The sequence below is a fragment of the Rhinolophus sinicus genome, linkage group LG10, assembly GCF_036562045.2.
Source record: "Rhinolophus sinicus isolate RSC01 linkage group LG10, ASM3656204v1, whole genome shotgun sequence".
NCBI lineage: Eukaryota > Metazoa > Chordata > Mammalia > Chiroptera > Rhinolophidae > Rhinolophus > Rhinolophus sinicus.
This window is the reverse complement of record NC_133759.1, coordinates 17,002,842-17,017,676: the sequence shown is the minus strand read 5'-3', so window position 1 is coordinate 17,017,676 and position 14,835 is coordinate 17,002,842. Positions and strand designations below refer to the sequence as shown.

The 14,835-nt window shown below is 34.9% G+C and overlaps 1 protein-coding gene across 50 annotated transcripts in view; it reads right to left on the bottom strand.

Moving 5' to 3' along the window:
- Positions 1 to 14,835, bottom strand: part of CLASP2 (cytoplasmic linker associated protein 2) — a 140,940-nt gene that overhangs the window by 8,498 nt on the left and 117,607 nt on the right. For all 50 annotated transcript variants that reach the window (XM_074312691.1, XM_019727691.2, XM_074312660.1 and 47 more), the window contains 5 exons: positions 13,383 to 13,526; positions 8,011 to 8,154; positions 6,474 to 6,580; positions 4,816 to 4,969; positions 1,283 to 1,511 (listed from right to left, as the gene is read on the bottom strand). In XM_074312691.1, coding sequence (XP_074168792.1) covers positions 1,283 to 1,511; positions 4,816 to 4,969; positions 6,474 to 6,580; positions 8,011 to 8,154; positions 13,383 to 13,526 — 778 coding nt within the window. The remainder of the gene's footprint in view (positions 1 to 1,282; positions 1,512 to 4,815; positions 4,970 to 6,473; positions 6,581 to 8,010; positions 8,155 to 13,382; positions 13,527 to 14,835) is intronic.

Genomic DNA, 14,835 nt, shown 5'->3' with positions numbered 1-14,835 from the left:
TTTTGCATTTGTGATACTGTGATACAGTAAGTCTGTTAACATGACACGTTGGTAAAAACATGATTCATCAACCTCATTAAAGTAGTCAAAGAAATACAAATAAAGAATTTTTTCCACTCATCAAAATTATAAAAAAAAAAAAAAAATTTCTGATATCTGATTTCTCAACTTCCCTAAATTAAGGAAATCTTTTTAATCATTAGGATGATCTATTTTATATCCATCACAGTAACAAAAATTAAAAAGGTTTAAACATTCTGTGCTGGTGAGGAAATCAGCACTACTAAAAACTGGCCAAATGTTTTAAGCTGGCAATTGGGTAGTGATTCTCAAGACTTAAACTTACATATCTCTTAAATCAGTAATTCTAGAACTCTTTTAGAGTGAATTACGTGTATATGTGCATAAAAGTTTATGCAGAACTATGTTCACTGACAGCAACATTGGGGGAATAAAGGAAAACCAGAAATACCTAAGTGTAGACTCATAAGACAGTGCTGAGGGGGAGACTTTCACATTTATCTCTATGTAGTGATATATTACCATACATTACTTAAATCTTTAATTAAAAAAAGAATTAATGGATTATGTAATTTGTAGAGTTACTAAAAATAACTACAACACTTGCAGTGTTTTGTCTTTTCTAACCAGTTTTTACACATCTTTTCTGAACCTTTCTGCATACTGTGATCAGAAGAGCAGGGAGTGCAACATTTCCAACCTCTCTTTAAGAGGTGACAAGTGAGACTCAGAAAGGTCAACCAATTTACCAGGCTATGGAGCTTAGTTATGTTAGAGTTTAGTTTTAAGCCCAGTGTGAGAGTCAGAGCTTAGACCTAAGCCGACTTCAAATCCTAATGGTAGCTTTTCCCGTATTTGGTCCTTAAGTATATGTTATTAAAGAGTTTGTTTATGACTTCACTCTTAAAAAACTATTGTAAACAATGGGTATTCCTTCAAAGGGTTTGTCATTCTGGTATAAAAATTAATGACTGAATGGTGTCTAGAGAAAAATTTATAAGCTACAGTGGTTTCAGTTATTTCTGGTAAATTATTAAGGTTTCCTTCATCTTGAGGATGACCTTAGGATGACTACTCTGTTTTTCATTCTTGAGAAGGTAGCTACCAAACCACTAGACAGGAGCTCCTAGAAAACAGGACAAGACATTACCAGTCCAAAGAGCCTTACTTTTTAGGTTACAATAAAAGAGCATATATATTTCCTTTTTCAGATTACTAGTCGTCCAAAACACAGGTAGTAGCAGTACGACACAGAACGTACCATCAGGAAACTGGTCGGCATCATCATCAAACATGGCTTCCTTGAGAGCAGACTTATTGAAGGGACTCATGCTGTCCGAATAGTTATACGGATTATAGTCTCGAGAGCGTGGAGAGGAGTGAGCAGGCATGGAATGGAGCAATGAAGCTTTATTATCAAGGGCTGTTTGGCTTGAGTCAGTTGCATCACCTCCCGCTCTTGAGTCAGACATCCCAGGACCACCACACATCTATTAATAATAGGAAGGGGAAGGCAGAGCAAATTAACTCATTTTCCAGTATCAATTCAAAATTCTAATAAAGTGTCTCCCTACTGCTTGAAAGTTTATTTAAAAACACAAAAGGACTTTCATTAGCAACACAGAACTAAAAGCTGCCAGATTCCATTATTAAGGTAGTAAATAATACAATGACAGTATGTCAACAAAGTATAAGAAAACCAAATAAAAAAACCTGTCTTAAAAAAAAAAAGGCTTATAAAGGACTGCATAACTTTTGGAAAGATGCCTGATGGAGTTTTTTCACATTAACATGCTTATCAAAATATCGATACGAATACTGATACTAACACTAGTATCAAATTCATTACCACCATCAGTATCACCATCACCACTACCTGTTAAGCAATGATGTGCCAAGCCATTAGCTAGGTGCTTTACAAATGTTCTTCATATATATATACATACACACACACACACACACACACACACACACATACATACACACACACAGACACACACCTATACATACATATATACACACACACATATATATGTATATATATATGTATTTTTTTAAATAAATTTTATTGGGGAATATTGGGTGACAGTGTGTTTCTCCAGGGCCCATGAGCTCCAAGTCCAGTCGCCATTTTCAATCTTTAGTTGCAGGGGGCACAGCCCACCATCCCATGTGGGAATTAACTGGCAACCTTGTTGAGAGCTCGCGCTCTAACCAAATGAGCCATCTGGCCGCCCACATTCTTCACGTATTTACTGTGCACCTATCATATGCCAGGCATCAGTCTTGGCATTGGGGATATATTAGTGAACAAAAGACAGAATGATGTCTCCCCTAATGTCGTTTACATTCTAGTGGAGGGACAGAGACATTACAAAAACATCACGAATGAGTCAAGTATATGGTATGGTAGAGGTGATTAGTGCACGGGAAGTGGTGCAGTACTAAAAGGATCATGAGTAATGAGGCTGCAGATTAAATAGGGTGGTCAGAGTAGGATTTACGGAGAAGCCGTTTGAACAAAGACTTGAAGGAAGGAAGGACATTAGCCACGGGGCTACCTGAAGTTAGAAGAATGTTTAAGGCAGAGGGAATAGCCAAGACAAAGGCCATGAGGCAAGAACATGTCCAGTAAGTTCAAGGACAGCCAATAGGCCAGTGTAGCTGGAACAGAGTGAACAGGGAAGAAAGCAAAAGAAGCCAGACAGGTAACAAAGGAAAAAGTCTACCGTGGAGACCTTGGCTTTTATTCTGAGACAGGGACCTCCTACGAAGTTGTGAATAGAGGACTGGGAACAGACTACAGGAGGCCAAGAGCAAAATCAAGGAGGCCAGTTAGTTAGGTGCCTGTTTTAATAATCCAGGTGAGAGAATGATGATGGCTAGAACCAGAAAGGCCATGGTGAGAAGTGGCTCGATTATGGATATATTCTGAAGGTAGAGCCAAGGCAGACCGAGTATGGAGGATGAGAAAGAGGAGACAAGAACAACTCTTTTGTCCAAGGGTTTTTGGCTAAGCAAGTAGTGTTGCTATCAATTGAGACAGGAAAGAACAGTTTTAAAGGAAAAGATCAGGAGCTCAAACAGGCAGCTGGATGTATGAATCTGGAGCTCAGGAGAGCTCAGATCTGGGCTGGGTGGAGTCATGTGATTTATTATACTCACAGTAACTTCTAACTCACAGTAATGTCCCTATTTTCCTAATGAACACACTGAGGCTTAGAGGTGATAATCTGACAAGCTAATAATTGCCATGAACCAGGATTTAAACTGCCAGAATCCACTACTTGAGCTCCCCACCCTATACCCTGCAATCTCTGGGGTGGGGGTGGGGGGGAAGGGAATCTCAATTAAGCAGTGATCCTTACTAAATTGTTACTATTACCACATGCAGCCTTTGGGATAGGGAACCTTAAATGTGAGTGGTAAGCTGGTTTTTAGTGTCCAGTTTACTAAGCTTATCTGCCAGACAGACCTGGAAAGAAAAACAACAGCAGGAAAGAAGTCAGGAAGGCAGAGGAGGGAAGTCCTCTAGAGATGTACTGAAGCACTGCAATGCTCTACAATTCTGCAAACATCGAGAAACTGCAGACTCCTTAGAAAATGGTGGGGTGGCTTGTATTGAGAAACAAGCTGTCAGAGAAAAGTCTAAGAAGTAGAATTAAAAATAACTACTCTTGGGCTGGACCAGTGGCTCAGGCGGTTGGAGCTCCGTGCTCCTAACTCCGAAGGCTGCCGGTTCGATTCCCACATGGATCAGTGGGCTCTCAACCACAAGGTTGCAGGTTTAATTCCTCGAGTCCCGCAAGGGATGGGGGGCAGCACCCCTTGCAACTAAGATTGAACACGGCACCTTGAGCTGAGCTGCCGCTGAGCTCCCGGATGGCTCAGGTGGTTGGAGTGCGTCCTCTCAACCACAAGGTTGCTGGTTTGACTTCCGCAAGGGATGGTGGGCTGCACCCCGTGCAACTAGAAACAGCAACTGGACCTGGAGCTGAGCTGCGCCCTCCATAACTAAGACTGAAAGGACAACAACTTGAAGCAGAACGGCACCCTCCACAACTGAGATTGAAAGGACAAAAACTTGACTTGGAAAAAAGTCCTGGAAGTACACACTGTTCCCCAATAAAGTCCTGTTCCCCTTCCCCAATAAAATCTTAAAACAAACAAACAAAAAAATCCTATTCTTTGTATAATGGCAGAAGCAACAAACTGAACAATAATATTCACACATGTCAGAAAGACAGGTCATAATATTCTTAATTGGAGTCACACAAACTGATGATGCAAATCAACAGCAAAAAAAAACCTAAACGTATTATTTTGTCTTGCAAAACCCATGTGATCTGGCTGATGTTTTACTCCCCCACTCACTGGCTTTTGCACTGACCCTCAACTATACAAAGCTTGTTCCCATTTAAAGATCTTTGCACTTGCTATTTCTTTTAAGGAATTCTCTCCTTTATTAGGTCTCAATACAAATGTCACCTTCTGACAGAGGCCTTCTCTGACAACTTAATCTAACAGATGCACTTTATATTCTAACCTAAAACTCCACAGGACTCAGGTCTATCTGAAAATCTATACAAGGAACTTGAGGGCAGTGATTTTGCCTCGTAAATCTAAGACCCAGAACATTGCCTGGCACATGGTAGATACTCAGTAAATATTTGTAGTGTGACTGACCCCTAGAAAATTATATTTGAAAACAACAGAAAGCAAAGTTAAAAAAAAGAAGAAACCACAAAACTCTTACTGAGAAAAAGTACAATGTAAGAATATACAAATACTTACTGAATCACCATCATCTTTTTTAGAATCCCTTTTCAATGGTTCATTCATATCTTCTTGACTACGGAAGCTGAAATTCTGAATTGCTTCAGTGACACCTCTAAGAGAGCTATAAATATCTTCAGAGTTCATATTTTCTGTGTCATAATCAAATGCACTACAAAAAAGACAATAACTAAGTTTTATTTATGTGCAGTTTTAAAATAAAAACACATTTGAGATTATGTAGGGTATTTATAAAGACAGGATTAGAGAATGTATATTCAGCAAAGCAAAACAAAACCCGACAGCTACAAATGGTTAAAGTACACGTCCCTTTGTCCATCCATCAAGGGCAGCTTACAATGACTCTAACAATGTAACAACTGGTTTGTCTTTTCACTTTTGAAATATTCTGATTAACTAGGGGTTAGCAAACTATGACCCCTGAAATCTTAGGTTTTTAAATATTTTTTAATAGTTGAGAAAAAATCAAAATAATATCTCACGACACATGAAAATTACTTAAATTCAAACTTCAGTGTCCATAACTAAAATTGTATTGGAACACAGCAGTGCTTATTTACTTAGGTATTGTCTACCTAACACTATAACATCAGAGTTGAGTAGAGGTTAGAAAACTGCATGGCCTGCCAAGCTTAAAATATTTATCATATGGCCCTTTACAGAAAGTTTGCTAACTCCTGTGATTAACTCACAATAATGATCATGTTTAAAGAGGAGATAAATTACACAAATTTGTAAGGCAGAGAATTTTTAACACTGAACGTAAATGTTATTGAAATGAATTCTATAATCAAATTCTAAAATTCAACTGAGGCTGGTAAAATTTAGCTATCAAAATTGTTACATATGTATAACATGGAAGAAATAGCCTAGATGATAAGTTTCCAATACATTTTCCTTTAGATGCTGAGGAAGTATCCTATAATTGTAATGAATACGATGAAACACGTTGTGATATATATGGATAATACAAAAATTAAGCTAATAAGTACGAATATGGGCTACTACACAAACTTTTTAAAGGCCAAGAAAAAGGAAAAACTATTAGTTTATTAACAAGTCAAGAAGAACTTCATCTGAAATACAGCCTATGCTTGAACAACATTAAGTGTATGAAAAGTATACATATTTTTATTTTATATTAAGGACCAATTTCACAGTCACATTTTTTCTTAAGAAGTATATATAATGCCTTCTCTAGTTTTTCCTCTCTTTTTATGTTTTTATCTATAGGTGTTTTTTTTTTTTTAATGTTTAGAGGTAGTTGCCAATATTAGATCTAAACACCATCATTATAACTTGGTTTCACCATTTATACTAAGTAGTATAACTGAAAGACACAATTTGCAATTTATTGGATTTGTATAAGCATATCTGAGGAACATAACTATACTATTCGATGTAACAAGCACTAATTTATAAAAGCTATGTCCGTAAGTTTTCTTTTCACTTATTTAGAAAAATCCATAATGTATGCATTATAATTTAAAATATTAGTTTGGGAATAAACATTAAATTTTTTGAATTTGCTAAGTTTCTATGTATCTAACACCTTTTAAGTCAAGTGGAAATCAACTGGAATTATGTTAACGTCTGTTTTTCTAAGAAGGAAATCTGCACTAACAAGCCATGATGAAAAATTACCCCTTTATTACCTTGGAGATAAAGTATTCTGTGATGTATTGGTAGGAGAAGTAAGAGGACTGGACCAGTTGGCTGGTGAACGTGGTGTTGGTCTTGTCAAAGGACTACCCATGGAACTCTGATGGAGGGAGTCAAATAAATATTAGCATATTACAGGCAAGTTCAACTAAAAGGCTCTTAAGGAAGGCATACAATCAAGAAGTTGAACAATATGAGAGAGCCATAATTATACATCAATATTTTAAATACTCATGTACTTATCTCAAATTTTTGTGGGGAAAAACTTTCTCCTCATTCAAAAATCTAACTCTTTAATCTTTTTTTTTGTTCTCTTCACCCACTTCCTGCTCTCAGATATTACCGTGTTTCCCCAAAAATAAGATCTAGCTGGACCATCAGTTCTAATGCGTCTTTTGGAACAAAAATTAATGTAAGACCTGGTTTTATTTTACTATAATATAAGATCGGGTATAATATAATATAGTATAATATAATATAATATAATATAATATAATATAATATAATATAATATAATGTAATGTAATATAGTACCGGGTAATATAATATAATATAATACCCGGTCTTATAAGAGCGGGTCTTATATTAATTTTTGCTCCAAAAGACACATTAGAGCTGATGGTCCGATTAGGACTTATTTTTGGGGAAACACGGTATCAATACCTTTTTCCTTAAAGATTCAACACTAACCCAAATTATTTTAAATTAGCTTCCTGTTCTGAGCCAATTTCCCTCTTCCAACCATTACTAATGCTCAAATTTTATTCCTCCTAGAATTTGCTTTACAAATCATTTTTACAAAGACACCAAAGGAGTAAAAATGTGGTCAGATTATGAATTTGCCTACCTCTTAAAGATATAATGAAACAATCTTATCTTTTTAAAAACATAATTGATTTTGGTCCCAAGAAATTGTTGTCAGATTATTTTTAACCCTCAGACTTTACCTTAAGTCTGCCATAAGTGTATCTATTTTCTCCTTTATCCATTATCAAAGGTCTCTCTGTCTTTTAAAAACTTAAGTTCAAGTCTTTAGGCATATTATGCAAATGATTCTCTACTATTTAATGTGTAGATATATAATACTGTAATGTTTCATTTACTCAAACTTTACTTCCTCCAAAACAAAATCCAGTATATTCAAGCACCTATGGACCAACAAGTCTGTAATTATTAAATGTAAACACAACTTTTTAAGCACTACTCTCTTTGGACTTATTTGTTAACCCCGGAATAAACATCCCTTCTAGTCCTCAAATAAGAATTGGTTCATCTAAAGATGCCTTCAGCTTTGCTTTCTTCAGTTTGCTTTCCCTGTTCATACTCTGGCCACCATTCACCACCACCCTAATGTATACCAAATTATAATATAAACACGACAGGCCTAAGGACAATATTTAATTCTGCTCCCCAACATAGATGCAAAAATTACATACTGGAGTCAAAAGTGAACTTTACGTGAAATAAAGCAGTTATTATTAAAACAACCATCACATTATACAATAGCCAAAGAAAATAACTGAAAAATACCTGGGTTCCATTGCCAGCGTTTCGAAGGTGATTATGAAGAAGTTTGGTAGCACCATCCTGAAAAGTTTTTGGTAAAGCTCCTAATAACATTGTGAACTCTGGGGTATTGAGTTCAAATAAGGAAATCAGCACCGACTGTGCTGCCTGGAAAACAAAGACACACAAGACGTAGACGAATATATTTTGGTTCTACAAGGAGACCATTTTCGTTTTCTTTCTTTTTTTTAATTAAAATTTAATGGGGTGACAATGGTTAGTAAAATTACATAGGTTTCAAGTGTACAATTCTGTAATACATCATCTATATATCACATTGTATGTTCAGCTCTATGTGGTGAACACACAATGACCATTTTCTTTACTCAACATTTCTGTTTAATAGCACAAGGCCATTTTTTCCCAGGGGAAAAAGAAGATGTTCTTACATGCTTTAAAATTTCTTTGTTAAAAGAATAAAAAAATATATTTGACCTATTATTTATTTTTTGAAAGAAAGAAGAGAGTATGAAAAGTATAACACATATGACCTAAAAATCAACAGCAAAGCTTAACCAGTTTCCAGGATTACTCTATCAATATACACGACTACTTCAGTTTTCCTAATACATGATTACAAGAAAGATGGATGAAAATAAGGACACATATCCCTAAGCTATACAAAGCTCATCCAAAGCAACCTAGCAGTTTAAATTTCATTTTCTCAATATGTTATTCTTAAATTAACTGGCCGAATCTAGCCTTCAGTCAAGCAGCCTAATCTAACAAATCTACAATCTGAAACTAGAACTAGTCTAACTTTTTTGTGGAAGTGGGGGCAAAACAAAGCTTATGCAGATCAATTAAGAAAACTTACACATGTCCTTAATTCTTCTCAAGTAATCGCCTGTTATTAAAAGCCAAATTGAAATTCAGATTACACAGAAAATTGAGAGAAGACAAAAACCCCAATGACTTGTATCCAGACCTGTGCATTTTTGTTCTGGATCTTTTCTGACCCCACTCTACGAAAACCTAAGTGTTCTACGTTTATGGCATTAGAATATACAATACTAGAGGAATGGTTACATTACGTTACGTTGGAGCAATGGCGTAACTACACAACAATGACATAGCTTTATACATGAAGAAATTGGGAGAGGACTATTACACACAGATGAAAGAAAAAACATAAAACAACAGCTATAACATAAACCTATTTTGTTAAAATCAACAACAAAGTATACAATGTGTGGGTCTATAGTCTAAAAATGTTAATAGTGCTTAAATAAAGCTGGTTGCAAAACTTTATGATCCTGTGTCTTTTTTGGAATCACAACCTGAAATTAATTTGAGCAAATGAATTAATAATTGTTATAGTATATTTTATTCCATCTAGAGTTTATTTTGGTGTGTGGGATTCAGCTTTATTTCCTCCCTGAGACCAACAGCCCAACTGTTCCTAAACCATTTACCAATGAGTGTATCCTTTCCTTATGACTTGAAGTGACACCCATATCACGAACTAATCTCCTATATAAACCTGGGTGTCTCTGGACCTTCCTTTATGTGCTATTGATCTATCTCTCTATTTCTGCATTAAATAATACAGGTTTAAAATATGACATGATATAAATTGTAAAAGCATATTATGAAGTCCTTCATTTCTGTTAATTTATATTTTAATGTCATATTTGCTTTACTAGATATACTTTATATTTAAAAATCACTTTTCAAGTCTTTAAGTAAAAGTAATACATAGTTATAGATTTTAAAAAGCCAAACTGAATAATTCTTAATTCCCCTGATCAGTTCTGCAGAGTTTTCCTTGCAATGCTTATTTTTTCTGTTAGGCATTCATAAGCTTATATAATTATTTCTTGATTTATCAGCTTGAGACATTTTCTAGTGATTTCCTAGTACAACAGATGACAACAGGTACCTTTCAATATCAGTTCTACCCTTCTAACCTCTTCTCCCTTATACAACATAGCAACAGTTAATTTTTCTCACATTAACCAGTGTAATCTTTAAAAATGTAAATCAGATCGTATCACTCCCTTACTTAAAACATGCCAATGATTTCTACTGTCACATCAGCATTCTTGTTCTTGGAACATTCCCAATTCTTAATTTTGATGAAATACAATTTATCTTTTTCCTTTTGTTGATTGTTTTTGGTACCATGTCTAAGAATCTTTTGCCAAATCCAAGATCATGAAGATTTATCCTTGCTTTCTTTTAAGTTTTATAGGTTTAGCTTTTACACTTAAGTCTTTTGATCCATTTTGAGTTAATTTGTGTACATGGTGTGAGATAAGGGTTCAACTTTACTCTTTTGGATATGGCTTCTTAATTGTCCTAGAGCACAATTTGTTGAAAAGACTGTTATTTCTTTATGGAATGGCCTTGGCATCCTTGTCAAAATCAGTTGGTCATAGACACAGATGTTTATTTCTGGGCTCTCAATTCTATTTCATTGGTCTTTCTGTCTGTCCTTATGCGAGTACCACACTGTCGTGATTACTGCTGCTTTGTACTACCGTAGGGTTTGAAATCAGGAATTGTGAAGTCCCCTACTTTGTTCTTTTTCAAGACTGTTTTGGCTATTATGGGTCCTTGACAATCCCACGTGAATTTTGGAATCAGCTTGTCAATTTCTACAACGCCAACTTGAATTTTGATAGAGATCACGTTGAATCTGTGTATCACTTTGGGGAGTACTGCCAGCTTAACAATATTAAGGCTTCTGATCCATGAATATGGGATCTTTTTCCATTTATTTAGATCTAATTTCTTTCAAAATAGTTTCATACTTTCTACTACAAATTTGCACTTATTTTGTTACATTTATTCCTAAGTATTTGAATCATTTTGATCCTATTGTAAATGAAATTGTTTTCTTAATATCATTTTTGATTGTTCATTACAACTATTTAGAAATACAATGGACTTGTATATTGATTTTGTATCCTGCAACCTTACTAAACTTGTTTATTAGTTATAATCGTTCATTGTTGATTCCTTAGGATTTTCTATATATAAGATCATATCATTTGCAAATAGAAATAGTTTTACTTCTTCCTTTTCAATCTTGATACGCTTTATTCATTTTTTTGTTTGTTTGTTTTGCCTGACTGCCCTGGTTAGAACCCCCAGTACAATGTTGAATAGAAATGGTGCGAGCAGACAGCCTTTTGTCTTGTTCCTGATTTTAGGGACAAAGCATCCAGTCTTTCACCATTAAGTATGTTAACTGTGGATATTTGTAGGCGCCTCCTATTGGGTTGAGGAAGTTCACTTCCATTGCTAGTTTTTTTTTTATCATGAAAAGATGTTAGATTTTGTCGATACTGTTTCTAATGATCATGTGGTTTTTTTATTTTTACTACTGACATGGTGCATTACATTACCAGATTTGAATTCCTGGGATAAATCCCACTTGGTCATGGTATAAATTTATCTTTTATATGTGGCAGGACTGGTTTGCCAGTATTTTGTTGAGGATTAAAAGCATCCATATTCCTAAGAGATACTGGTCTGTAGTTTTCTTTTTTTTGTGGTCTTTTTCTGGTTTTGGTATTATGGTAAAAACGCCCTCAAAGAATGAGTTGTGAACTGCTCCTTCCTCTTCTGTTTTTTGAAAGAGCTTGTGACGAACTGGTGTTAATGTTGGATAGTATCCACACGTGAAGGCATCTGAACCTGGGCTTTTCTTTGTGGATAGTTTTTTGATTACTAAGTCAGTCTCTTTACTTGTTCCATTTACATGTGTGTTCTTGAGTCAGTTTTGGTAGTTTGTGTCTTCCTAGGAATTTGTCTATTTCATCTACAATAATTTATTGGCATACGATTATTTGTAGTATTCCTTTATAATCCTTTTTATTTCTGTAAGGTTATAGTGATATTCCCGCTTTCATTTCTAATTCTAGTAATGAGTTTTGTTTTTTTTCTTGTTCAATCTAGCAATAGTTCGTCAATTTTGTTGATCTTTTCCAAGAATCAGCTTTTGATTTCATTAATTTTCCTCTATTGTTTTCCTATTCTCTATTTCATTTATTTTTTACTTTAATCTTCATTATCTTTCTTTCTTCTCACTTTAGGTTTAGTTTGCTCTTCTTTCTCCAGTGTCATAAGGTGGTAGGTTAGGTTATTGATTTGAGATCTTTCTTTTTTTTAACTATAGGCATCAACAGCTATAAATTTCCTCTTAAACACTGTTTGAGCTATATCCCATAAGTTTTGGTATGTCATGTCTTCATTTTCATTCATCTCATGTATTTTCTAATTTCCCTTTTGATTTCTTCTTTTATCCACTGGTGATTTAGGAGTATGTTAATTTCCACATGTTTGTGAGTTCCCCAAATTTCTTTCTGTTATTGATTTCTAATTGCACTCTACTGTGGTCAGAGAACAAAATTTGTATTATTTTTAATCCTTTAAAAAAACAATTGAAGTTTGTTTCATGGCCTACCACATGGACTGTCCTAGAGAATGTCCACATGCACTGGAGAAGACTATATATTTTACGGTTGTTGGGTGAAGTGTTCACCATTAGAAATAAAGGTCACAAAATTTATATTCTATGTACTCCTTTGCAGCAAATATTGAAGGAAATGATTTATCAAGGAAGAGAGTAAACAGAGCTAGATATAGGATCCAAGAAATAAATGATTAAGGGTAAAGAGAAGTCTCAGGAAATGGTGAAGAGAACAGAGGGTCCAGGAAGGAGCTTCCCAGAAAATAAATAACCTGTGTTTTTGAACACATGGAAAATATCAGCCATAGGCATGTGGCAGATGTCAAAAATATTAACAGATACTTAAAAAACATTAGAAAGGAGGCAGTAGTAAACCACTTGGTATAGGAGTAAATACTTCCAAAGTCAAAAGTAAATCTTTTCCATTGGTGACCAACTGATTCACAAGTATTTTGAAGGTTATGGGAAAGATATAGGAAAGGATGTGGGAATGGTATGGGACAGCTAAGTCCTCATTTACCAAGGTAGATAGACAGATATATAATGACTAAATTTATCAACAGATCAATAGATAATGCCTAAAATTAATACGTCAAGAAACAGTGTAAACTCTTATTTGAAATACATAGGTAAATACAAGGGGAAAGACTTGGAGTATTTTGAATGGTTACAAGATTAGGGGTTGAGAGGATAATGGCAAATTTTTTATTCTAAGTTTCAAAATTACATTCATATTAATTGTATACAATTTAAAATAACTTAAGAGATGATTTTTTAAAGAAGGTTTTCATATCACCAGGTAAATAGCTCAATGCTAACTGGTAATACCCTGAAAACATTAGCTTCCTTCACTGGCAATCCAAAATGACTGACTTGTTTGTCTGACTTATCTTCTAAACCTTATATTAAAACATACCTTCCGAACATCAGAACTTTTGGGTTCTGTTGTCCAAGTGATGACCCGAGATACTGCTAGGCGAGTTTCACTGGAATTTATAAAATCTCCTGGATCCATCTGTTTGGCCAGAGTTTCTATGTATTTAAGGATAGCAACCTTCACCTGCAGAAGTAAGCACGAGACAGGATAATCAGATGGTCCTTGAGGGACACTGAGAACACTTCAGAAACAGCTGATTATTTTTTTGACGACTAGAAAATTAAAGAAAAAACAAACAAAGAAATTATACAACTACCTACCCAGCTGAGGTACAAGTATATGATAATTCGGATTTTTGTTTTTCACACATAGCAGAACTTAGTTTTCATTCCCTGTGTTTGAACAACTGCTGAAGACTCTCTTGACAGGATTATATACTTCTTGAGTCTGCCCTTCAGAGCTTATAGCTGAGTCTTGTCTAGACTCCTTAGGAGTCAGTTTTTACCAACTGAGTGTCATTTCACTTTTTGGGAAATGAACCAAAGTATTTTGGAAATAAGGTATTATAAGTCAAGTGGTCGATTAAGGTGGACAATTTTGGGTTTCCGTAAAATATATATAGTAAGACTCACACAATGAGATCAGGTTCTTTAATAGGCCCATCAACTGCTACAATTACCTTCCACAAGAAGTGTCACAAAAAAGTTTTACACAAGTACCACTGGAGAAAAGACAACATTTATTTGTGTAAGTGGTATGTGTAGGCTTAAAGAGTCTGATTTTTCTCCCAGGAATTCCTGATGTGTGGGTACATGGTGGGATGCAGGCTTCAAAATCAGCAGGAGGAGGGGCAAAGCACACATATTTCTTCCTTAGACACAGCCTTTTTAGTCTCATAGGAAGCCACTGTTAAATTAGCTCCCTTCTTTCAGGTATGCTGCTGGGCCAGAAAAAAACGGTGAGAACCATTATTTTTGAAGTTGTATCTTCAAACATTCTGGGACTTTTAAATAATGGTTCCCAAAGAAATATCACCTGGCACAGTGCACGGTCTGTAGATACAGAAGACGTGAAACACTTACTAAATGCTGATTTGCTAAGTTAGAAAAAAGGTTTAAATGTATGATTAAACAGTAACACTGAAAAAATATCACCACAGATAAAAGTAATCAGTTTTTCTATGCTCTTTCTCTCCTTCTTATTAATCTTAGTGTCATTTTTCTCATTCTGTTGAAATAGGTCTCTGGGAAGTACAAATGCTAAGTTAATATACAGGAAGTAAAACATTAAAATAAGTTTCTGACAGTTGTATATTTTCCCCTATCTGCTTCCAATAAAAAAATAAAGAATAGACAAAAATCCCCAGAAGGGATCAAATTAAATTCTTCATTTCCTAATGAATGAATTTTAAGAATTATAACTTTTTAAGAAATGCATTAAAAAAATCAAGAGTTAACCTATCAGCCATGCTGGGTAAAATGTACGGAGGAGA